This window comes from Sminthopsis crassicaudata, chromosome 3 (genome assembly GCF_048593235.1).
Source record: "Sminthopsis crassicaudata isolate SCR6 chromosome 3, ASM4859323v1, whole genome shotgun sequence".
Classification (NCBI taxonomy): Eukaryota; Metazoa; Chordata; class Mammalia; order Dasyuromorphia; family Dasyuridae; genus Sminthopsis; species Sminthopsis crassicaudata.
The window spans coordinates 319,860,559-319,886,738 of record NC_133619.1 but is presented as its reverse complement, the minus strand read 5'-3'; the positions used below and the strand labels follow the sequence as shown (position 1 = coordinate 319,886,738).

General features: G+C 36.0%; 1 protein-coding gene and 1 long non-coding RNA gene across 4 annotated transcripts in view; one reads left to right on the top strand and one right to left on the bottom strand.

Moving 5' to 3' along the window:
* The window catches only part of CCDC191 (coiled-coil domain containing 191), a 97,969-nt gene that overhangs the window by 27,679 nt on the left and 44,110 nt on the right, over window positions 1-26,180 (top strand). For all 3 annotated transcript variants that reach the window (XM_074301231.1, XM_074301230.1, XM_074301229.1), the window contains exons 6-8: window positions 3,963-4,186; window positions 6,476-6,629; window positions 15,308-15,498. In XM_074301231.1, the coding sequence (XP_074157332.1) occupies window positions 3,963-4,186; window positions 6,476-6,629; window positions 15,308-15,498 (569 nt within the window). The remainder of the gene's footprint in view (window positions 1-3,962; window positions 4,187-6,475; window positions 6,630-15,307; window positions 15,499-26,180) is intronic.
* Window positions 25-26,180, bottom strand: part of LOC141561523 (uncharacterized) — a 48,877-nt gene continuing 22,721 nt past the window's right edge. Inside the window, exons 2-4 of the long non-coding RNA XR_012488074.1 lie at window positions 21,876-21,983; window positions 4,866-4,921; window positions 25-1,571 (exon numbers count right to left, since the gene is read on the bottom strand). This is a non-coding gene — a long non-coding RNA (uncharacterized LOC141561523). The remainder of the gene's footprint in view (window positions 1,572-4,865; window positions 4,922-21,875; window positions 21,984-26,180) is intronic.

Here is a 26,180-nt window from a genome sequence, read left to right as displayed (position 1 = left end):
CATCAACATTTTAATCTGGTTTGGGTAGTAGGAGGGGAATTTGATACCTTTGCTTTAGGATGTTGCGATTCTGTGATGCTGAGGGATGAGTGCATTTGTGGATAACATCAGGCCCTTTACACTTTTGTTGTAGATGACAAAGCGTGACACGAGCTAGATGTCAGAAAAAAAACTGGGGACTTTATAGTTTTGTCTAAAGGAAACCTATTTAGTCTTCTTTGGATAGAGTTGTACACTAGGTTCTTTCATCATCATAAAAGGATAAAATGATAAATCACTTTACAAATCTTGAAGCGTTCTGTAAATGCTCGCTTTTATTAGTATTTTGTACTATAACTAGCATTTATATAGTTAATAACAGTTAACTTTTACATAACTTTAAGATTTTCAAAGCACTTTACATCAGTTATTTATTTATTCTTCATGTCCAATATGATTGCCAATGCATTCCTAGGCTTCTGTGAGTACAACTAGTGTCAATTTTTATAGACTGGTAGGCTTTTAGAATTGGAAGGGATTGTAGACATCATCTAGCCTTACTCCTTCATTTTATAGAAAAGAGAAACTAGGAATCAAAGGGAATTAATAACAACAACAATAATAACAACTAACATTTGTTTAGCACTTAAAAGTTTACAAAGCATATGTTCTCTCCTTTGATCCACACAGCAATCCTGGGAGGCAGGTGTTATTATCTCCATTTTAAAGATGGAGAAATAAAGACTGAAAGGGGCTAATTGACTTATCCAGGTCCTAAGCAATAAAACCAAAATTCTAACCTAGGTTTTCTGGCTCCAAGTTCAATGCTCATTCCATTGGACTAGGTCCTAGGTGACCCTGGTCCTTTATTCTTCTCAAGAAGCATAGCACTCTTTTTAATGTTGTCATATACTGTTGCCTTTTGTCCTCTTCCAATCTAAAATAAAAAGCATTTATTAGGCACCTACTAGATACAAGCCACTGCATTTGGTGTTAGGACTAAAAATAATAAAAAAAAATTAATAAAAAATCTTTAACCTTGAATTCGCATTACACTGGGGCCATATCATATATAAACTAATAATTCTATACTTGATCATTTGAAGAAGAAGCAAACACTAACAGTTAATGAAATCAGGAAAGCCTTTCTTTACAACATGGCACATGAGCTGAACCTTGAAAGAAGCTGGAAGTTCTAAGAGGAAAGGATCATTATAAGTGAGATGATGGACTGAGTTGGAAGAACTGCAGATAGGCAAGTTCACTAGAGCATAGAATTGTGAAGGGAAGTTAATTTGTAGTACGCCTGGAAATGTAGACTGGAGCCAGATTCTAAAGGACTTTAAAATGATGTTCAAAGCAATTCTGAGGAGCTTGATTTTTATCCTAGAGGCAAGTGACAAGGTTCTTGACTAGGGGAATAACATGGTCAGGCTTGAGCATTAGGAAGATTATTTTGGTATCTGTGTGGAGGATGAATTGGAGAGTCTACAAATTGGAAGTCCTGTTTAGGAGGTGATTGTAGTCCAAGTGAGAGATGAAGTCCTGAACTAAAATCTTCTTTCTCAAAGTCTTTGGAAAGGAGTAATGGCCTAGAAAATAGAAGGGAAAATGGATTAGTTTAGGAACTATGTGAATGGAAAGAAAAAGACATGCAAAAAAAAAATGTCATGAAGTTGGAATTGACCAAAACTGGCAACTACTTGGATATAGGCATGGGAAGGAAGAAGGAAGAATCTGGTGAACCTGGATGACTTAAACAAAGATGGTGCACTCAGCAGCAAGAGGAAAATTTAGAAGAAGGGTGAGTTTAGGAGGGAAATCAGAATTCAAATCTTGCCATACTTGGTAGCTATGTGACCCATGGGCAAATCATTTAACTTCTAAGCTTCAGTTTCCTCTAATAATAATAATAATAATAATAATAATAATAATAACACCTTCTTCACATGAAGATCAAGTAAAATAACCTGTAAAGCACTTTGCAAACTTTAAAATACCCTATAATGCTAGCTATTATCATCATTATAATAGATTCTATTTTGGACATGTTGAATTTGAGATTCCTCTTGCATAGCATTGCATAGTAGAGTATTTGTGTATATATCTTATCTGCCCTTCTAAATCATAAACTATGCAAAGGTAACATGTCTTAAAATTATTTTTTTCATGAGTATTGTGGCTAGCATGCAAAGAGTACTTAATATGTCTGTCAATATATATTTATTAAGCACATATTATGTGCCAGGCACTGTGCTAAGTGCTAGAGAATACTAAAAAACAGGAGGTTTTGCATATTTTGGGTGATGAATTAAATCATTCCCCTCAAATATTTTACCATGAAAATAAAAGAGGGAATGCTAAGGAGAGAGAATTATGCAAGCAAGAATTGCCCAGCAGGACAAGCCTTCAAAGTATTGCTGTCCATAGCATAATTTCTGTCGTGTCTTCTTGTCTAACAGCAGCAGCAGCAGCAGCAATTCCCTTCAGAGCTTCTGAAAGTTTGATAAGAGCAGCTGAAGATTATTAACAAACTCTCCCATTTCATTTCTAGAAACAGGACTTAATTAAACACAGTCCACAGATCTTCTATTGCTTTTACTGAGCCTCAGAGGTTTAAGACTGTTGCTTCTGCCAAAAGGGAAATTATGCAGCAGAGGTGGCAGGGGGAGGGGGAGAGAGAAAATCATTTTCTTCCTCAAAATCTTTGGAAAGATGAGATAGGCCCAGAAAGTAGAAGAAATGTATTAGGTAGGAATATACTTTTATACTTTATATACTTTAATCAGCTAGCACTAATTGTATGTTTGAACTTAAGATTCACTCATTTCCTTACTGTTATTAGAGTCTATGAGAGAGAAATTGTGCTGTCAACAGCAAAGGGGAAATCTCATATCTTTGACTGTGTGGTGATACCCAGATTCAGAGGCATTTTCACAAAATGACAGCATGCATAATATAATTATAACTACATATAATTGCAAAGAGAACATAGAATAACTTAAGCTACAAATGATTATCCTTCATGATGTAATATAGCTACCTGGAATCTTGTTCCCTTTCTCTGTGCCAGAGCATGTAGATACAATACATATCATAAATGCTTGTTGACTGAAAAAAAGGAGGGAAGAAGAAAGGGGGGGAAGGAAGAACAGGGAACTTTTAGAATTCAGGACTTTTGATATGATCCATTAAACATATGGATGCTTCCCAAATATTTTGAGATCCCTTTATAAAATTTCCTGTTTCAATTAGAAAGAGTACTGGGATATTCAACTGTAATGGACTTAGCTCTTCTCAACAATGTGGTCTTTCAAGACAATTCCAATAGACTTGGGATGGAAAAATGCCATTCACATCCCGAGAGAGAATTATGGACACTGACTCAACTTTTTGTATGTTTGTGCATTTCTTTTTTTTCATGTTTTTTTTCCCCTATTGATCTGATTTTTCTTTCACAACATGACAAATATGGAAATCTGTTTAAAAGGATTGCACGTAATTAAACTATATCAGATTGCTTATTAACTTGGGCAGGGAAGAGGATAGAGGAGGGAAGAATAAAAATTTTGAACACAAAGTTTTACAAAAATTAATGTTGAAAATTATCATTACATGAATTTGGAAAAATAAAATACTATTGGAAAAAAAAGAAAGAGCACTAGAGTAAGTCAGAAGTTGGGAGATTTCAAATGAGGTTGCCTTAAACCATTAACAAACTCCCTCCTCTATTGTCCAGGTGATCTCTAAAATACTATTGTTGACTTTTACAGTGGCATCTTATGCCAGAATTTTTAGAATCTGATACATTGTATGTTAATACCACATTTTTCTCCACTTTCATATCATAATCCCTACTCTGTTGTACCCTTATTTCAAAAGATAAATGAAGGCTCTTGCCTGATCACTTCCACTTGTTTAAAATGATCCTAAAAATGTGCCCCACCAAATACTTCCACTCCCGTTGCATTCTTCCCTTGCAGGTAAAGGAAAATCGCTTAAGACGACAGAAGGAGTTAGAGCGTCAGAGGGCAGAGAAGGCCCTAAAAAAATCAGCCCTCTTGGAAGCTCAGTATCTAGTACAAGAGGAGAAAAAAAAGAATGCTCTGAAAGTGAAAAAAGAGGAAGAAGAAATTCAAAAGGAGATGATAAAGTTGCGGAAGCGAATGGTTGAAAGAAGACGTACTGTTCAGGAAGCATGGAAAATGTAAGATTTTGGTGATGGGAAAGGATGGAACTGGATCTCAGTTTAAGCTTTTCCTTTTACAGTTGTTCTAAGGCTTTGGGTGCCTTAGTTTCTAATATTTGGCATATCCAGGGCAATGCTTCGTCTTAGTGTGACAGTGATCCAGATTGCTTGAGGCTACAATGTAAAAAATGCTGGCTGGGAAAACGAGTTTGGGTCAGGTAAAAAAGACACTGTGTTTTTATTATCCAAGGCCTAGCCTAGGCTAAGATTGCAAGAAATACTTTTCCAGAAGTTTCATCACTAGTTAATGAATTTTTTTCAGCCTAGTCATGCATGAAGACCACCCATTAAGGTATGAAGGGGTTGTGATCTGCTTTGATGGAGGGATCATTTATGAATCACATGAAATTATCGCTCCTTGAGGTATTAGAGCATTCACTGTTCTTACTATCATTGATAAAAGGAAAAGATCTCCAGCATGAAAAGAGGACAAATGAAGAATGTTTATAAGAGATGAGTAGCATTAGCCAAACATTGAGTAGTTGAATAACTTTAGGCAAGACACATTGACTATCTGTTTCATTTTCCAGATCTGTGACATTAGGACTGACTTTGATTATGTCTAACATCCCTTTTTAAAAAGTTTCTGATCTCTAAAATGGAAAGAATCCCAAATGAGAAGTCAGAATTCAAGTACCTGCTATTGTGATAATGGGAAAGTCACTTCAACTCTGTAATCCTCAGTTTTCTCACCTGAAAAATAGGAAGAGTAATATTTTGTTAGCTACCACACAATATTGTGAGCACATTGCTTTGTAAATGGTCGAGCTATAGTTATGATCTTTCATTAGTGTTTGATGATTCATGAAAAATGAGTGCAATAAATGAGAGATGATGCATTTTGCAAAGCATCTAGACTAGCTAAAGGAATTGTAAGTGATTTAGATCAGTATGATAGAAATATAGAAATTTGGGAAACAGAGTTCAAAAAAAAACCAATTTAACAATCTCTTCTATCCTAATCAGACTTTGTGGCTCTTTACTTTTTTGTGCCTCAGTTTCCTCATCTGTTAAATGAGGCCTAAATAACAGTATCTCCCTCCCAGAGTATTTGTGAAGCTAAAATGACGCAATATTTGTAAAGCACTTTGCAAACCTTAAAGTAGCTGTGTTGTTCTAAGATTTTTGTATTATTTGACTAGGGACTAGCAATTGGATCTAGTCAATCTATAGTATCCCATCTGCCCACTATTCTATAATTTCTATTCACAGACTAATGAGTTAGCCCTCTTTTTGTCCTCTACACATACATCCTCTCTTATCTACAGATAAAACAGACACACAAGCACGAATATAGAGCACGCACTTCCCATTACAAATAACTTTCAAAACCCCCCAAATAGAATGATGCCATCACAAATTTAGAACTAGAAAGGACTTGTCCGACACCTTTATTACACACTCACCTAGATAAGAACATATACACCCCATCCCACCCCATCTAAGTTAAAAATGCATATATTCAGAAATGTTGAAAAATAAAGATGAATATGGTGGGCTGGGGAAGATGTGAGATCCTTGTTCCTGATAAACAGGAGAGCCAGTGATAAAGGTTAGGCCAGAAGGATGAAAAGAAACAATGGGAGAAGGCATAGGTAGGAGGAATGAGTGGGCAGCAAATCAACCACAGCATGCTAGTTACTTCTTGAGATTGCCTATGGGACTTTTCTGAATTCCTATTAAGATATGATTTTTCTTTTATGTTGTAGTTCAATAGCTTGGTTGTTTCAGAATATTTCTGGATTCTATCTTTTCCTCACTTATTAACACCTTGTTTTCTTTCTGTTATTTCACTCTACCTGATAACCTTGCAAAAGTCCTTTGATAAATGTTATTCCCTTCTTACTGAAGAAATTATTCTTTTTTTACTTATTTTAGATTAAAAATAAATATGGAGTCATTTATTTTAAACATTAGGTGACCAGCATCTATCAATAAAGGATTCCCATCAATAATAGAATACATTAGATTTATGTGACATTTTGTACTTTTCAAAACACTTGCATATCTATGATATTTGATCATCACAAGAAACCTGTGATTTAGGCAATTATCATAACCTCATCAGTGAGAGAACTGAGATGAAGTGACCTGCCCAAAATCACTCCAGTCTGTGACAGAATCAGAGCTAAAAAAATCTTCATTTCCCTATTTCAAGGTTCAGTAATGTTTCCACTACATGAGACTATGAGCATCCCTAGTTACTGTTGGTGGTGGTGTTGGTTGTTGTTATTGTTTTGTTTCCAGGGAGAGAAAAAAGCAAGAAGAGAAATCTCAGAAACGTCTAGAAAAAGTCTCCTTCCAAAATGCTCAAGTTTTGCTGAATGAAGAAAAAATAGCAAAAGAAAAAAAGAAAAAACAACAGGATCTATTACTCAGGATTAACATGGAAAACCACCGGGTGAGCAGTCTCTTTAGTAAACATGCTAAGTGGTAAAGGAGAATTTATGGTTTAGGGGTTAATGGGAAATTCCAGAAGAATGGGATGGTGTAAAGGATATGGAAGTCAGTGTGAATAGGTTATTGTAACTAGAGTTTTGAGATGAGAGAGCTGATCAATTCAGGGACAGACAGACCAACCAAAGATTTAGAAATAGAAGGCACTTGAGAGGCCCCTAGTCTAGCTCCTTCCCTTTACAAATGAGGGCAGAGAGGTTAAGTCCCTTTTTGAAGGACAACAAATAAGTATATAGGAAATAAGCAGTTATTAAGCATTTAGTATGTGGCAGGCAGGCTCTTACTAATATAAAGAAAAAGGACTGATTGTCTCAAATCTCAGGAGCTTACCTTCTTTTTTTTTTTCCTTAACTAATTTTTTTTTTTCTTTCTGAGGCTGGGGTTAAGTGACTTGCCCAGGGTCACACAGCTAGGAAGTGTTAAGTGTCTGAGACCAGATTTGAACTCGGGTCCTCCTGAATTCAAGGCTGTGCCACCTAGCTACCCCCAGGAGCTTACCTTCTAATGGGGGAAAACAATACACACAAGAGAGCTGAAAAATGTGGGTGAAGAGGGAAGAACTTGTTTTTAAAGTCAGAAATGGGGTTAAAAGAGAAATGAAGACTGGTTTGGGGCCCTCTTCAGAATGGAAGCCCCAGAAGAAATTTATCATTTGGACAAGGGGGCAGGCCTGGTGGGAGGATTGAGAAGGTCCCAGAGATTATTGGAGATTATAAGGCAAAGAAGCCTTGGATGCTAAAGGAGGGTCCAAGATGAGATATGGTTTTCAGATTCATTTTCCCATCAGAAAAAGGGTCAGGAGGGAAAATGAAAAAGGCAAGATTGAAGTGAAATCTTCTGACCCTAAAGTCAGTGCTCTTTCCTTCATACTATATTGATGATTCCCTTGGAACCAGAGCCATGTGAACATAACCCCTGTAAAGGGCTTTAAAAGCCAAAAAAGTGTTTATTTTATCATAGAGGCAATTTTGAGCTTCTGGAGTTTATTGAGCAGGAAGTGATATTGACAGACCTGCTCTTAGAGAAAATCACTTTGGTAGAGTAACCGAATGCAGAAAGACTTAAATCTTCAAGACAAAAAAAAAAAAAATCATCAACAAAAACAATAAATGAGGTCTGAACCTTTGTTTTTATTGGTACAGTGAACCCTTCTCTCTACTGAAGAAGATTAGCATCTCTTTACCACTTATAGTCTTAGATAGTGTTAGAAGAAGACAATGACCTGTCCAGAGTCATGTGGCCAGTATGTCAGAGGCAGGATTTAAACCCTCATTTTCCTAATACCAAGGCCAGCTTTCCATCCATAGTGCCATTTATCCAATATATAAAGTGAGGATTAAGTCAGGATTAAGATCAAGAATCTTCTCAAAGAAGATTCTTAGCATTTAACAAAGTAAAACCAAACTAAAATTTAAAAAGCCACATTTCTTTGTCTCACTTTCCAAGTCTGGCTAAAGTTATGCTGAAATCCGTTACAGTTGGGTCTGGACTCGCTGACTCAGTTCACATATCCAATAAAGCTATGACATCAATAAATAAATAAATAAATAAATGAAGTTATGCTGAGAGGCTGTTGAGATTTAGTGGAAAGAAATATTGACCTTGGAGACAGACCTAGATTCAATTCATGCTGATCATTATTATTGTTTCATCTTGAGAAAATTATTTAAACCTCAGTTTCCTCATTTGTGAAATTAGGGTGATAACATTCACAGAGTTGATGAGACAATTTGCAAAGTACAGTAGCAATGTGAGTTTTGTGGCCTTTAATTTTTTGTTTGTTCTGCATGTGTATATTACATGTATATGTTTATGTATATATATATATATATGTATATTATATTTGTGTATATTATGCAAATTTATATATATATATATTATGAGTATGTATTATACATATACTTAAAGTCATTGTATAGCTCTACCAGTCTTGCTTCTTATAGCTTCACATAGGTTTTCCCCCATATTTTCTTGAATTCATATTCATCATTTTTCTGGCATCAATATATTCTAATAAATTAGCAAGACATAATTTAACTGGACATGTAGTTTATTTACAGTTTTTTCAGTTGTTATTTTGTGACAATTAAACATATCTCATAGTTATAGTAGTAATTAAACTACTAGGAATATATTGCCAAGAAAGTCAAAGACAGAAACAAAAGTCCAATATATATAAAAACAGTCACAGTAGTACTTTGTGGAAATAAAGATTGATATCCATCAATTGGTGAATGGCTGAAAAAGATACTGTATGTGAATATAATAGAATATTGTTTTATATTAAGAATTGATGAATGTGAACTCAGAGAAACGAGGAAAGACACACATACAGAGCAAAATAAGCAGAACTAAAAGAGCATCATAAGGATCATAATAATATAAATGAAAAAATCATTCAGTCAGTGACTGAGCAAGCATTTATTAAGGATCACTGTATGCCAGGGTAAGATTGCAAAGAAAGGCAAAAACATGGTCTCTGTTCTCAAAGAATTAACATTCTAATGGAGGAGATAACATGTGAATAAATATGCATATAAATATATCCAATAAGAAACAGTCATTTTACATCTGGAAATTTGTAAACACTGTCCAAGGATTCCAAAACATTTTCCTTGTAGCTTTGCCCACTTTAGTTTTCTTTCCTTAGTTTGAAGGAAGGTAGAAGGAAGCTCCACTTTAATGGTGGCAAATATTGATGCAGATGAGAAAGTTAGCTCATTCTTTTTTCAGAGACATTATAAAAACAAATAAATCTCCAAAATCAGTTTATACAACAGACAATGGCTAACAGGAACCTTCAATATAATCTAGTCTGACTCTAGCTGGGATATGAACTCAAATCTTGATTCTAAATCCTAGACTCTTTTTTTATGGCCCTGTACTCTATCATATGCTGTTCCTACACTTTGCTGGGTATCTTATTTGGTTCAAATTCCTTTACGCCCATAGGCTCATAGATTAGGCAATCATAGATTTAGAATTAGAAAGTACCTCAGAGGGGGTCATTCTATCCCTCAATTAACAGATGAGGAAATAGATGCCTAAAACCATGTTCAGAGTAGGAAACTTCTAAGGCAGGATGGGAACCCAGGTTTCCAACTCTTTATATTCCCTGCAGCATGTTTCTGTTGCCAAGAATGGCCTAGAAGTTCCCAGGATAGTTATAAAATGTACACATATTTCCCATCAAGGTTATTTCAGCCCCCAGAACACTCCTGAGCCAAAAGCCAATACTCTGGAACAGCCCTTGGGATAGAATGACCCCTCTGAGGTACTTTCTAATTCTAAATTTATGATTGCCTGATCTATGAGCCCATGGGCATAAAGGAATTTGAATCAAATAAGATACCCAGCAAAGTGTAGGGACAGCATATGATAGAGTACAGGGCCATAAAAAGAGTCCAGATTTAGAATCAAGATTTGTGTTCATATCCCAGCTAGAGTTAGACTAGATTATATTGAAGGTTCCTGTTAGCCCTTATATTTTATGATCTGTATTAACATCTGTATTAATTTTGCTTCAGCTTATACCTTTGGACTGGACCTCCCCGCTCTTGTCCTACAGTTTATATCTCAGAATACAGACTCATAACAGCCTGGACTTTAGTCATACTAGAGACTAGATGTCGTGCATAATGTCCGGCAGCTGACAGCAAGGATGACCAAAAATTGTCACCTCAAATAAACTGGTTTTCTAATAACTCCCAAACCAACAGCATTTGCAAGGAGTTTGTTTCTAGAAGACGCTGGGGCAGATCTGTAGTTTATTTGTTTTTATAGATTTGTTTATGGCCTAGTCTTCTTTCTCTCTGTTGGTCCCCAAACATTCTCTAATCTGGACCAGGTTGTTAAATGAGATCACTCTGAGGAAGACAGTGCAAGATATCTTACTGAAACATAGATCCAGGTGCAATACTATTTATGCATCTCTCCCACACATATATTTGCAGATTTTTTTTTTCATTAGAAATGTCTGTTAGAAGAATTCTACTTTGAGCCTATCTCATCTTTTTTTGATCGTGCAGTGAAATCTCCCTGGGAGATCCAGAAATCCACACAGAAGTGCCATTACTAATTAGCAAAACAACAAGGGACTGTGGATGAAAAGTCTTAAGCTATTTAAAATGTGGCCTTCTTAATTCTCACCCAACTCTGGAATGGAGTTTTTATGTTTTCTTTAAAATTTCTAAAAGCCTATGATCCTACTTCTGAAATTAGAAAAGAATAATGAAAGATAAGAGAGCCATTTGCAGAAGTCAGAGGGTAAGGAAATAATTGTTCCCAAAGCATCATTGTTAGCATTATACAGAGCTTACTTAAAGAACATTAAGGTGAACTATAGGAATACAAGAGCATATAGAAAGAAAACCTCGATTATTTTTCTTTCTGATGAGACCATTATAACTATCGTAATATTCCCCCCTCCTCCAGTTACATGGCAAACTTCATTCTCAGATTTTTCAATTACCAGTCATCCTCCTACCACTGAAACAAAACCATTTCTTTAAAAGATCTTGACAGTAATCCTTTAGTGAGTAATATTATCTCACAATTAGCAAGAAAATGCAAGAAATGCTTCTTTGCAAATCATACTACAGAGAAATGTCAAATAGACCATGTGGAAAATGCCTGAGTCCATATAGTTGTAGTGTTTTCTTATGAGTAACATGTTAAGAGGTTTTGAATGGTAATGGTGAGCCTTCTATTTTTACGCAACTATCAAGTTTCTTATTGTTATTAGGTATGTTCTTTGTTTCTTTATTTTATTTTTGCTCAATGACAACTTGTGACTATGCTTAATAGAAAAGTAAGACAGCTTCCCTGGAATTTTTCTTTGATGGGTTTCAGTATATCTGTGTTACTTTTCTTCAGAATATCATGTGGGTTTTTATGATCACACATCCCTAGATATTTTTCTCCTTGTCATCAGCTTCTTAAATAGTCCTGATGAGATTCTACATTTCAAAAATCATCATAAATGGAGTCTGTTCTCCAAAATTTACAGAAAAATATCCATTTTCTTCCTACAAATTAGATACCTTCCCCATTGTTCAAATCTCACTGGAAAAAAGAAGAAAAAAAAAGTGCAATTTCCTCCTCCCACCCCCACCCAATAGAAGTCAGACAGATGCTTAGTTAGCCTCTGGGGGACATCATCTAACTGTGTTAATCCAGTAGGTGGGTGGTATCCGAGTTCTTCACCCACATGGTTCTCAAGGCACCTACATAAACATCAAAAAGAAAGAGGACTGAGAAAAGGCCATTCAGGTTGAGAATTGATATCATTGGAAACTTTGGAGAACTCAGTTTTAATTTCAGTGAAGTTTGAAGCTATATTTAAAAAGGTTGAGAAGTAAAAGGAGAGAAAGTAAAATCAGCCAACAGCTTTTTCAGGGAATTTTGTTGAGAATGGAAGGAGACATATAATAACCAGAAAGGGCTTCTTAAAGATCAGAAAGATCTGGGCATATTTATAGGCTACAGGAAAGGTCCAGACTATTATAGAGAAAGAGAAGAGAGAAGAGAGACAGAGACAGAGACACAGAGACAGAGAGACACCTTTCCCAGCCTTATAAGACCACCAGTTGCACCACAGATAGTTCTGTTTGGCAAAAATATGTTGTAAACTTGTTGACATTTTTGTCCTCTTTACAATTCATTGTTTATCTTTCCATGACTGAGAATTTTGATGCAATTACGACTGAGCTTTGAGACAAAAGGGAAATAGCTAAGGAATTCTGATGAGTTACCCACTTCATTAATCAGACTAAGCATCTCTAGTGACAGGGTTAGAATTACCACACAGATTAGATGGCAAATTGCTGTTCTATCTCACGTCAATCATTTCCAGTGACAGCAGTGTGATTACACTTCAGGAAAGAGCTTCTCTTGCCAACAGAATGAGGGCAATTCCAGTGCATGTAATAAATTTAGCAGGGTAAGCTGTCATATGTTCTCTTGAGTGGAATCTTTAAAAGACCAAATGATGTCTCATGGAAGATCTCAAAAGAGGGGGAAACATTCCACTTGAAAATCATTCTTCATCTGAACAGCCCTCTTTTTTGCTATTTCTTTTCTTCCTTTTAAATACTGTGGTCATAAACTTAAAAACATTTCTTCCCACAAGTTTGTTTGCTCTTTATTCACACATATGAAGCCATAATCATTTGCACAGCTGTGATGTTACAGAGATGATGGCTACTGGGAAAAAAAAATTTTTAAAGAAATCTTGTTTAAAAGCCAAGAGAATCAAAGAACTGAATGAAAGAGTAGACATAACTATTTGCTTTGCAAATGAAGTTTTCGATTTTTGCTCTTGGGTGAAGCAGTGCTCACCAAAGGAGACCTCTTGTTCTAAGAAAAAAAAAAAAAAAAACATGAAGGAGGCACCTAAGTGAGTCAAGGCAAACACACAGAATAAAGCATCATATATTGCAAATTCTGAAAAGGAAACCTGAGGGAGAGAAATAAATAGGAAAGTGTCGCATAAACTAATTTCTGGAAGAAGAAAAAGAAAATGGCCATGAAAGTATGTCTATTCCACATCCTTTCTTCTTTCCTCAATAGAACATAGACCTATCCTTCTTTGTTTCTTGGAAAAGGGATTAAGGGAGGGAACCCTAAATCCTTCCATTTTCTTTTCTTCTAAAGGCATTTAAACTCAGATAACCTGAAAAAAAATGTTATCCAAAAAAAATTTAATGTTTTTAGAAATCAAGAAAATGCTTTTCTTTCATTTATGGTGAGTCTTGTTTACTGATAAACAATAACAATAATAAAACATGAGCTTAACTTGGATTCTAGAAATCTGGGTCTGAATCCAGTTCCTATATTTATCATAGGCACATTGCATAATTTAGCTGAGCCTCAATTTCCTCACCCAGAATATGGAGATAATACTTGAGACCACCTAGCCCCTACTACCTGCAAGCCAGATGGATTGAATTTCACCATTCCCCCAGGGTTCTCCATTGAGGGTTTTGGGGGGATGTCTATGCAAATGGCTCTTATCCCCATTAATGATTTCCTTCAATTATAAGAGATGGTCCTCTGAATTCAGGGCTGGTGTTTTATCTACTGCACCATTTAGCTACCCCTTGGGGATGGTCCTCTGTATCCCTGTTCCATTTCATCATTAATAAATTAGCTTTCAGGACAGCTAGGTGGCTCAGTGGATAGAGCACCAGCCCTGAAGTCAGGAGGACCCAAGTTCAAATCTGGTCTCAGACACTTAACACTTCCTACCTGTGTGACCCTGGGCAAGTCACTTAACCCCAATTACCTCAGGGGAAAAAAAAAAAGAAATTAGCTTTCACACAAAAACATTTACTTCAACAGCATAACCAGAAATATATAAATTTATTTCCCCACTACCATATAAAAGGCTTTTCCCTTCATGCTTCCTCAGTCCCTGAGGGAAGGGATGGTGATTAGGTTCATATTTCAGCTTGCTTCCTCTAGAACATAGGCCAATTCCAAATCCAAGACCCTCTCGGACTCAAGATCTAAACTACCAAGATTCTCAGGGGTTTTATGGTGGGCAAGCTGACTGCACTATCCTGCCTGCAATCCTGGCTCCAAGGCTGTCATCATCAATCAAATTCCTCAGCCCCAAGAGAATCACCTTTGGTGTCTGAAACTGAGGAGAAGCTATACAGAGCCAAAGCAAATGGCCCCATTTCTCAGAGCTGGGGTAAAGAGGAAAAGAAGGGGAAGGAATTCCTTTGCACCAATTCAGTGCCTACAGTGTAGATACAGTGAGAAGGAGATGTTCCAAAATGGGGAAAAGAAGGAGGAGAAGGAGGAGGAAAAACTACTAGAATTGGATAAGTCTCACTCATTTTAAAGATGCAGTCAAAGAGGTTTGCCCACACCTACCTAATAGGCCAGTATGTTAGACAAATTGGGCCTTCTTAGACAAGGCCAACTTAGACTTGGAAACCTTACCCAAGTCACAGAGTTAAGGAATATAGGGCAGTTTCTCTGAATCCAAGTCCCGTACTTCTTCTGTTGTAACACATTGGGTTATAACACATACAGTGCTTTACAGTTCATAAAGCCTTTCCCCCCGCAACCCTACAAGAGAACTACATTATCTTTTTTTTTTTTGCTGATGAATAAACTGAAGTTCACAGTGGTTAAGTGATTTATTCAAGATCACATGGCTAGTAATTGGAAAAGCCAAGACCAGAATTTATGTCCAATTCTAAATCTAATACTCTCCACAATATGAATCTAGTAATAGGAATCTCAAACCTTAAAGTTGGCTCATAAGGAAACTAGTTTATGAGAGGCAGACTTTTTAATGCTTCTGTCTATCTATCTGTCTCAGTGAGAATTAGAAATTACAGTGTAATTCATGAAAAAAACTATCTCAATTGGGGGATAAATTTTGGTATATGATTGTTTTTCCTCTACCTTCTAGCAGGAAGGTGTTACATGAAAATGATTAGGAAAAAAAAAAAGTCTAGAGAGAATGTCGAATGGGTACAGAGTGTGTGTGTGTGTGTGTGTGTGTGTGTGTGTGTGTGTGGTATGTACACGTACATATACACAAAGTTTTTTTAAGATTTTCCTTAACCCTGAAATGTGGTGATTTTTGGAATGTTTACAATGCAGTGCCTACAGAAGCATTTCTCTGCCTGGAAGAAGGCTGTTTTTGAACACAAACTTAAGATGAGGAAAGCTGAAGTACTAGCAGATTGGAAATGTCAGATGAAGTTCTTAAAAGCTTGGAGGGACTACACAAGAATTCAGAAGTTGGCACGAGAGAACCAAGCCATGGAGGCTTCCATAAAGGAACAAGTCAGGTACAAATCTTCAGACTTTTTCTGGAAGATCATAGATTTTGACATGAAAGAGATTTTAAAGGTCCATAGAGGTATAGTGGTCACACAGGTAAGCCAGAACTGGAACCCAGTTTTCCTGACTGTAGGTCAAGTGGACAAATTCAATGGTTCACTTTAATAAACAAAATCCTTATCATTGTGATAGGTGCTGGGTATAAAAAGATGAAAATGAAAAATGGCCTCTTCAGAATGCTTGATGAAATGAAATACAAAGAAGAAAAAAAGGTTATCTAAGGCTATATGTAGCAGGCACTAGCCCTTAGAAGTTTCAAAAAAAGCTTTTCACAGAAGATGGCAGTTCAGTTGACCACTGGAGGAACATAAGGAATCCGAAAGGTAGACTTGAAAGGGAAAATGCCTTTTTGGGTGTGATGAAACTAAAAGTTAAAGCCTTCCAAAAGCAGGAATTGCCTCAAGTACCCTTCACTAGCAGAGGTTGAGAGACTCCTCACCAGAATATTTAGAGAGGATTTCTGTTTAGATGATTTCCTTTACAATGCTATAATTCTATGATACTGAATCTAGTATTTAAAGTTTTTTTACAGTCTGGCTCCTTCCTATGTTTTGAGCCTTGTATCTCACCATTCACCTTTAGGAATTCTACTCAGAAGTCAAGACTACTTATTCTTCTCTTATTTTGTTATGTCTTCACTTGATTCCATGAAACTATAAAATTTCATGAAGGAGGTAGAGTTTGAAACCTACAAGAATGGTATAAGGTTTTATTGGGTGGAGATGGGAAGATCATTTCAAAATGGCAAATGGAAGGGTATGGCAAGGGCAAAGTGTGTTTCCTTCCTCCTTTTCCTTCAAGATCCAGTTCAGGTACCATCTCCTCCATGAATTTTTCCTGGACCTTACCCACCTTCAAGCTAAGAGTGAGCCTTTTTTTCTTAAATGCCTTACCTTTCCATGTAATCATATTCTAGATTGTATCAGCATCATTACTATTATCATTTTCCCTTTCTAGATTGTAAATTCTTTAAAGCAGATGTTCTCTCTCTCTCTCTCTCTCTCTCTCTCTCTCTCTCTCTCTCTCTCTCTCTCTCTCTCTCATATACATATCCAGTAACTAGTTCATATACTTGAATAATAATTTAAACTGAGACATTTTTAAGTGAATTGAACTTTTTGTTCTAAGAGTATTCATGGCGATGAGACTTGTGAATTTAAACTTTTTGTTTTTAACAAAAAGTTATTGCAAGTAGGGTTCAAACAATAAATTCTAGTATAACCAAAGGATTAGTATTCTATTTTTGGGATCTCCTAGGACCCTTGTTAGTGTAAATGTTTTAGCTATATGTTTTAGCTATGTCCTCTCCCATTCTGGTGTGACAGCCAATCCTAGACAAAATAATGAAAAAACAAAACTGGTTCTTAATATTATTTCATCATCTCTTTGCATAGCCTGCTTTCCCGAGTTAGTGGTTCTAGATATTTATGTTTACTTCTTCCTCTCCATCATCACCAACCCCTGACACCAACTGGGTACTCTCAACCTTCCATACCACTCCCATCCAAGTTAATTTATCTTGAGTACTTCATGTTTTGGGGCCCCGCTAATGTAAGCATTATATTTGATGTGTCACCCCCTTCCTAGGAACATATTTGCAGCTTAATAAGTTGTTTGTTTTTTTTGGGGGGAGGCAGTGCCTTAACTAAAGGTTCATAAATGGAATTTCATTTATTAACAAACTGAGGAACAAGTTTGGGGCCAACTAAAACTTTGGAAATCTTTCAAATCATATCATTCATTTGCTCAACAAATATCACTTGAGTATCTGCTACATGCAAAGCACCATGCTAGGCTCTCAGAAAGAAATATAAAGAAGTAAATACTCTCCTGTCCTTCAGGAGCTTGTAATCTACTTGATTAGAAGCATTCAAGGCATATTGTATTTGCGGCATCCCTGCGTCAAATCTCTATCCTTTCCAGTCCAGTTCTCTAGAACTTTATTAGCTCTAGCTAGCTCCCTCTGACCACTAGGAACAAAGTCAGACACCTTTACTTTATGTTGAAATCCCTTAACAACTCAGCTTCAGCCTACTTACTCAGGTTTGTTATATATAATTCCCCTTCATCCATCTTAAGACCATTTCCCAGCTCTGGACCTTTGTACCAGCTGTCCCTCATGCTTCTAATAGTCTATCCTTATATGGAAATCCTTCAAAGTTTAACTAAAGAGCCACCTGCTATAAGAGCCTTTTCTGGATCCTTCTAGTTACTAGTACCTTTTTAAAATTATATTTTAAGTATTCATTTAATATATGCTCATATATACATTCATACACATCTTCTCCACAGTATTTAAACTCTTTGAGCAGGGACAGTTTCATTTTTATCTCTGCACCCTCCCCCAGCTCCTGAAATATTATCACCTTACATATGGTAGGTACTTGATAAATCTCAACGATTGATTAATAAGTACCATATGAATTGAACTAGATGGTGTGGCAGATAAAGTGCTGGCCTTGGAGTCAGGAAGACTTCTTTTCCTGTGTTAGAATCTGGCCTTGGATGCTTACTTGATGTATAACGCTGGGCAAGTCATTTAACTCTGTCTTAGTTTCATTATCTGTAAAATGAGCTGGAGCCGGAAATAGCAAACCATTCCAATATCCCCAGAACTTCAAATGGGGTCAAGAAAAATTGGACTTAACTGAAAAAAACTGAACAATTATACCAACCATATGAATAATATCATATGAATAAAGTACTATAGGAGGATAGAGGAAAGGGAAACATTTCTTCAATGAAAGACTTTATGAGGGAAGCTTGGAAGAAAGGCCTTCAAGAATGAGGTAGGAGTTCATTAGGTACAAAATCATTTCAGATGTTTTTTCCCCATTCCCCTCCCCCCCATTTCAGATAGGAATAGCAAGACCAAAAACAAAGAAGTGGAAAAGAGGAAAGGGTTTTAGGGGAGACAAAGGCAGGCCTATTAGATTGGAACTCAGAGTTTGGATAAAGAACAAATAATATCAGAAAGTTTGGTTTATCCCATACATGCTAAATTTTGGGATTTAGTTTTTTCCTCTAGGTAGCTGAGAGCTGTTGAAAGAGTTTGGAGCATACAAGTCATAAAACCAAAGTGCTGTAGGAAAATTTACCTGGAATAGTATTGAGGAGAGATAGGAGGGAAAAAAGGGCTGGAGGCAGGAAACTAGGAAGGAGACTCTTGTGATGGTTCAGGTACAAAGTAATAAATGGTAACTATATAATAGGGGTGGCTGTGAGAATGGAACAGATGGGCTGAATTTGAATCACACTCTTAAAGAATATACAAACAAATTTGATGACTTCTTAGAAGTAGGGAGCATGGAGAGGAAAGAAGGTAAGATGACAGGGTGTCAAGAATGATTTCATGTAGAAGGTAGTACTGAACTATGTTTTGAGGAAAGCTCAAGATTCTAAGAGGTAGAGATGAGAGATGGAGAAGGGGGAGAGCAACAGCTCAAGGGAGGGGTGCCAAGAAATGGAAATGTTCCTATAGTCAGTGGGACAATTTGGCTAGAATTCAGAGTGCTGAGTGGGAGTGGAGATAATTTAGGGACCCCACTGTAAAGAAAGACCAGTTTGTATTTTTTTCCATAGAGGCAATGGGGAGTTACTAACACTACATGAGCAGACCAGCACTTAAGAACATCAACGTGATAGCTATGTGGAAGATAGATTGGAGAGGGAAGAGACTAGAAACAGACAAATTTGGAAGCTTACTGAAATGGCAAACAGAATCAAATGCAGCAGAGAAGTGGAGGGAAATGGAAACTGAGAAAAATCTTTAAAATAGGTGATTAGAACGTTCTTGACTTTTGAAAGAATTGTCTTGGAGCACAAGGGACAGAAGCCAGATTGTAGGAGGTATTAAAATAGGTGATTAGAATGTTCTTGACTTTTGAAAGAGTTGTCTTGGAGCACAAGGGACAGAAGCCAGATTGTAGGGGGTAAATGTAGCAAATGGATAAAATGCAAGGCAGGAGTCAAAAAGACTCATTTTCCTGAATTCAAATCCAGCCTTAGATACTTACCAGCTGTGTTACCCTGGCAAAGTAATTTAATCCTGTTTCCTACAATGCCTCATCCATAAAGTAAGCTGAAGAAGAAAATGACAAAAACCACTCCAGTATCTTTGCCAAGAAAACCCCAAATGGCATCACAGAAACCTGGATGGAATTGAAATGATTGAACAACAAAAGAGATGAAAGAGAGTAGGGGAGGAAACAAAAGCATCAGGTATAGAGAATATCATTGAGAATATTGACTATGAAAGAAGATAAATATAACTCTAGTACCAAGGTGCTACAGGGTCAAGTGAAGGGTTCAGTTTTTTCTTTTTAAAATAGAAAAGATCAATGCATATTTGGAGACCAAAGGATAAAAAGCTAATGGAAAGAGAAAGTTAGAAGATATTGGAGAAAGTGAAGATAATTATGGGGAATAAGGTCCATCCATAGTAGCTGCAGAGCTATAAGGACCAATTTACCTAGACAAAAGGGAATAACAGGAAGCCAGGTTTCCCAGATGCTCATTATTTCTACCTGCTGGCTTCTTTTATTAGAGGGGAAAAGAAATCATCGGCACAGGTTTTATTTTTAACTAGTTTTTAATAAATTCTAGTAAATGTTTGTAGGCTGGTTGAATGAATGAGTTAATGAGGTGGTTTTTAATTGACATTCCCCTAAAAGATTTTTTTTTGTTTTTTTGGTTTTTTTTAATTAGTGAGCTCAATGACCTTCAGTCTCAATTCACTATTTAATTTTTGTTACCTGTTTTTGGATGAGAACCAGATGTTATCTTGGGAACATTTGGATTCTGCCAGTCCAAAGATAACGATCATCTTCTATGTGTAAATTTTTCTGTTCACTACTGTGGAAGACACAGGAAATTTCATGCAAGGTGCCTCCCCTTGTGGAGTTTACAGTCTGATAGCAGAGCTAAGACTAGAATACTGGAAAAGTTAACTAACAATAGAAGGCTTTATGGGCTAAGTGACATTTGAGTGCCAGAAGCAGCAAGAGCTGGGGGAGTTCAGAACCCCAGAGGGATGGATAGCTAGAATTGCATAGGTATTTTTGAGGAGTAGAGTACTTGGGGAGGAGAGACAAAAGGAAACTCACATGTAGAGCAAAAGCTTGAACACAGAAATGGACGTGATATTTTTGGAGGAAAGTGAGAAAGCTGGTCAAAATGGAGAGAAGTTTAAAAATTGCTTTTGTTCTTGTATCCCAGGCCCTAGATTAGGTCTAGTTGAATAAAAAGGTAGGTTGGATTTGAATTGTTACTGAACCCATTTATGGTCATAGACATCTATTCACTTATTCCTTCCACAAATATTTATCAGGCGCCCACTATGTGTAAAAACACTGTGCTCTGCTATCTATTTCAGCATTTTCATGTGGATAGCAACAGGTTCTTTAATCTCTGGTAATTTAGATTCCTCACAAATAGACATGGAAGGCCTCAATTACATATAGGAGGCAGGAAGAACATCGTTTCTGTATTAAAACATTACTTTTTAAAAATATTGCATCTTAATACTTGACACTTCCTTCTTCAGAATTTCCTGCATATTACTGAATTTCTTTCAGTTTTCATTAGCCTATATGTTACCTCCAAAACTGATTATTCATACTCTGATGGTTACTATTTACTGTTGTTTTTTAAACAGACCCACATACAGATTTCATCAAATCATTTACTTGCCTTGTTCAGCCTTACTTATTTCTGATTTCCATTTAAAAGTTTCACAATACAACTTGGTTATTCAGCAAACTTTTACCAGGATAACAATAAAAAGTGATTTCTTTCATTTGTGAAGTGCTTTAATATTTAGAGTATATGTGTGGGTGTGGGTGTGGGTGTGGGTGTGTATTACCTCATCTGGTCTTCAGAACAGCCCTGTGAATTAGGCAAGGGAAGTATTGTTGTAATGTTTTTCAAATTGAGGAGCTTGAAACTCACAGTTTAGTGATTTGCCTAAAATCTTACACTTAATAACAAGCTGAGCTAGACTGAAATGTAGTCTAGCTCCCCTTATTGCTGGCATCTGTATAGATGGCTCATTTGTCATTAGTACTGCTCTAGAATTTCAAGCTGCTGAGATTCTTGTTTCCTTGCATGGTATGCTTCTCCTTTCTCTATGTTTCTGTCTGTATATCTGTCGCCACTCCCCTCTTTTCTTTTCTCTTTTCCTCTCTATATTTTCATGTCTTTTGTGATCAGCTGAGTTATTTTTGTCTGTGGTTTCCCAATACTGGCTTTTGAGAAGTACTGGGGAAGAAATATTCTATCCCTGAATAATCATTAATCTTCAGGATTTCATTTACTTTTAGACTACCTGCTTGAATTAATTGTAGTTTCAACAGCAGCCTTTTCCAGGGGCTAGTCAGGAGAGTTGTTGCTTTGCAGATGGGAAATGTTATGTTCAGAAGGCATCCGACGTTACCTAGAAATGGATAGGAATACAGTTTTATTCTGGGTTTCCAGCCTCCATGTTTCTTCTTCTACCTAAGGGACATATTTGGATATATTTGGATGTTCCAATATCATAGATAACCATCACTAAATGAGCTACAATCCCTTTTACTGAGTGGACCTTCTACTTGTTTCCCCTGCTGTTTAATTTAGTCTTTTTTATTTACAGAAATATTTTTGCTTTTCATATAGTCCACATGATCCCTCTTCTGATGGCCAAGATTGCTTTCAGCAATTCCTACTGTAAAAAAATATGAAATTAACACATCAGGTGAATTTCACACTCCCCCTTCCCAAGCCAGATTGATGTAAATTAAATTTCACATTAATCAGAGAGAAACTTACAGCTACTATACTGTGGAAAATGATTTTCCCTCACTAGGGTAAGATAAGTGATCTTTGTAACACTCTGTATTTATAATGACTTGTAGATTTTCTCCAAAAAAGTCCTACTTTGATGCCTTACTTTTGGGGGCTACTTGAATTTTCACAATACAACAATTTTCACAATACAACTTGAAGGCTACTTAGGAGCAGAGCACGAGTTCTAGGAAATTCTACTTGTCAGGAAAACTTTGGAAACCACCATGGAGACCAGCCGGAGTCCAAAGTGGCTTGACGACTTATTTAATCATGGCAACTCACTAAACAAACAAAAAAATCCAAATTTACCTTGAATCCTATGCAGTCTCCTATTTTACAATCATGTGGCAGAGTAAGGAGCAAAGATGACAAAAATCACTCAATTTTTAGCCCTCTTATAAACATTAACTATTAGCGCTATAAATGTGATATCCTTGTCCCTTGGCTCAATATATTACTGAAGGAACTGAACAAATAAAACTGACAATATCATCAATATTGATTCACAGTATTGCTGTAAACGAAACCAAAAGTCATACAGAAAGTGCAGCCAAATGGAAGGATATTTTGCAGATAGTTCTTGGAGAGTCGAGTAACAGAATTGGTGGAATTGATTTAATCATGCTCTCAAAGCCAATAAGAAACATCATCTTGTGGGATGCTACTAGTGTAGCATATACGCCAATGCACAGGCATTGATTTTACTATGAAGGGAAACATATAAAGGAGAGTAAAAAAAACCACTTTGGAAAATAGAGGTCAGCATTAAGAAATGAAAAAGAAGCCAAGGACTGGTAGACTTCTCAGAGTAAGTATATGATAAATACTTTCTTCTAGAAAGGAGTTAGAAGATGCTGGGCAGGCTGAGCTCCAGACCATCACCACAAAAAAAGAAAAAAAAAAAAAGAAAAGAAAAGAAAAGAAATTGAATCTTATTTAACAGACATGAAACAATTGATTATATATGTGGAAGTTATTTTCAAATTAGTTGTCTGTATGCAATCATACCACTGACTGGTTAGAGCATAGTCTAGAGCAATACCAAACTAATGAAAAAGATCAAGATAAGAAGAGCCTAAGAGAAGTGACAATAGCTTCAACCTGTCCTAATAAAGCAAGTGAGTGACTCTGAGAAAGGGGAAAAATAAAAGATACTGAGGACTGTCATCCTTTTCTATAGAAGTTTAACTAATAGAAGCAAAATCCATCAAAAGGATGCCAAAGAACCCAGAAACCACATCAGTAAATAAATACATGATCTCCTTACCAAATGGAGAGTCTAGAAAGTCACATATATCACTATGTAGAATACAAGCTCATATGCAAGAAGAAAAATGGCAGAAGATTATGAAGACTCTCTTCTCATCAGATAGTGAATCGTCATTGCAAAAGGCAATGGAGGGGAAAATGAGTCTGCAGAAGGCTTGGCAAGACCTATAGTGAATTGTCATTGCAAAAGGCAATGGAGGGGAAAATGAGTCTGCAGAAGGCTTGGCAAGACCTTCTCCAATGGGTAAATTTTGACCAAAGAATGTGAATGAAAAGTCCTCCAAAGCGGAATTACAGACTACTAACAATCATATGAAAAATTGCTTCAAATAACTAGTAAGATAAGTGCAAATCAAAACTCTGAGGTTTCAACACCCAGGAAGCAAATTGGTAAAGATGAATAATCATTGTTAGAGGATTGTGGAAATAACAAGCTCATTAATAGATTATTGGTAGAACTGTGAAAGCTAAAAGGCAATTTATAATTTTGCTAAGAAAGTAATTAAAATGTCTTTACATTTTAACCCAGAGCTTCTGTATATATATATATATATATATTTCTATATACCAAGGTCAAAGATAAAAAGAAAGATCCTCTATACATCAGAATAATTCTTTATAATATACTTTTTGCAGTGGCAAAAAAAAACCCAACAACTTGTAAACAAACTATATGAGGAATGACTAAATAAATACATAATTGTAATGAAATATTATTATGCTATAAGAAACAATGAATATGAAGAATATAGGAAACATGAGAAAACATAAATGAACTAATGATACATAAAATTAGCAAAACAGGGGCAGCTAGTACCAGCCCTGAAGTCAGGAAGACCTGGATTCAAATTTAGCCTCAAACATTTAACACTTTCTAGTTGTGTGACCCTAGGTGAGCCAACCCCAATTGCTTCAGCAATATATATTTATATAAAATTTTTAAAATTAGCAAACCCAGGAAAATGATAAATACTCAGCTCTAACCTTTTCATTAAAATTACTTCTGGGGTCAATTCCAATAGACTTCTGATGAAGCGAGCCATCTACATCCAGAAAGAGGACTATGAGAACTGAATGTGGATCACAGCATAGTTGTTTCACCTTTTTCGTTATTTGCTTCCTTTCTTTTCCCTTTTTGATCTGATTTTTCTTGTGCAATATGATAAATGTAGAAATATGTTTAGAAAAAATGTACATGTTTTGCCTATATTGGATTATTTGCTATCTAAGGGAGAGGGAGAGGAAGAAAAATTTGGAACACATGGTTTTGCAAGGGTAAATGTTGAAACCAACTTTGCAAGTATTTTGAAAATAAGAAACTATTATTAAAATAAAAAAAAAACTAGATCACAACCCCATATAAGGTCACATAACTGAATGTGAATGTGAATATGGTCTTGAAAAGATATCAAATATTCTCCCAAGATTTAATTCTTTTTGGGGGGAGGAGAGGGGTTAAGTGATTCAGATCCTCCTGACTTCAAGGCTAGTGCTCTATCCACTGCCCCACCTAGTTGATTCCCCAAGATTTAATTCTTTACATAAAAATAAACAAGCACATTCATCTCCTTAGTATGCAAATTTGCTTTCATCTTTAATAAATAGTAAAATTATATGTATACCAAAAAATACTTCTGGGTAAGTTATTTTGGTTTGAAAAACCTCTGTATTTTCTGCCTTTTATAATATTGTATTCCATGCTTCCTCTTCCTTAATCATAGTAGCTGCTAAATTGTGTGTGAGTCTACTTTTCTTGCTACTTGAATTAATTTTTTCTGACTGCTTGCAGTATTTTTTCTTTAGCCGTAAAGCTCTAGATTTTGGCTATGACATTCCTGGGAGTTTTCATTTTAGAGTTTTTTTCCCCGAGAGGACCAGTGGATTCTTTCTAGTTTAATTTGACCTCTCTGGTTCTAAGTTCTAAGAAATCTAATTATAGATTTCCATAATGATTTCTTGAAGTACAATGTGCAGATTTTTTGGTTATGATTTTAATGTAGTCCAGTGGAGTGATTCTTAAATTATTTCTCTTTAAACTGTTTTTCAGATACATTGTTTTTTACATGAAACACCTTACATTTTCTTCTATTTTTTTCAATTTTTTTTTTTTACTTTAACATCTCTTGTTTCATGGAGTCATTGAGTTTAATTTGCTTCATTTTAATTTTCAGAAAGTCTGTTATTTGGATGCAATTTTTTTTTTCCTGAGGCAATTGGGGTTAAGTGACTTGCCCAGGGTCACACAGCTAGGAAGTACTAAGTGTCTGAGTTCAAATTTGAACTCAGGTCTTCCTGACTCAGGGCTGGTACTCTATCCACTGCACCACTTAGCTGCCCCTGGATACAATTTTGTAACCTTTTATGCTGGGCTGTTAATTTTCTTCCCATATGTCTCCTCCAAAGCTCTCATTTCTTTTTTAATTCCTTAATCTATCATTATCATTTATAAGATCATTTAAAAATTCATTTTTAAACTCCTGAAAAATTTCTTCTAGGAATTCCAATTGGTCTTGTGGAACAACTGTGTTTTTCTTTG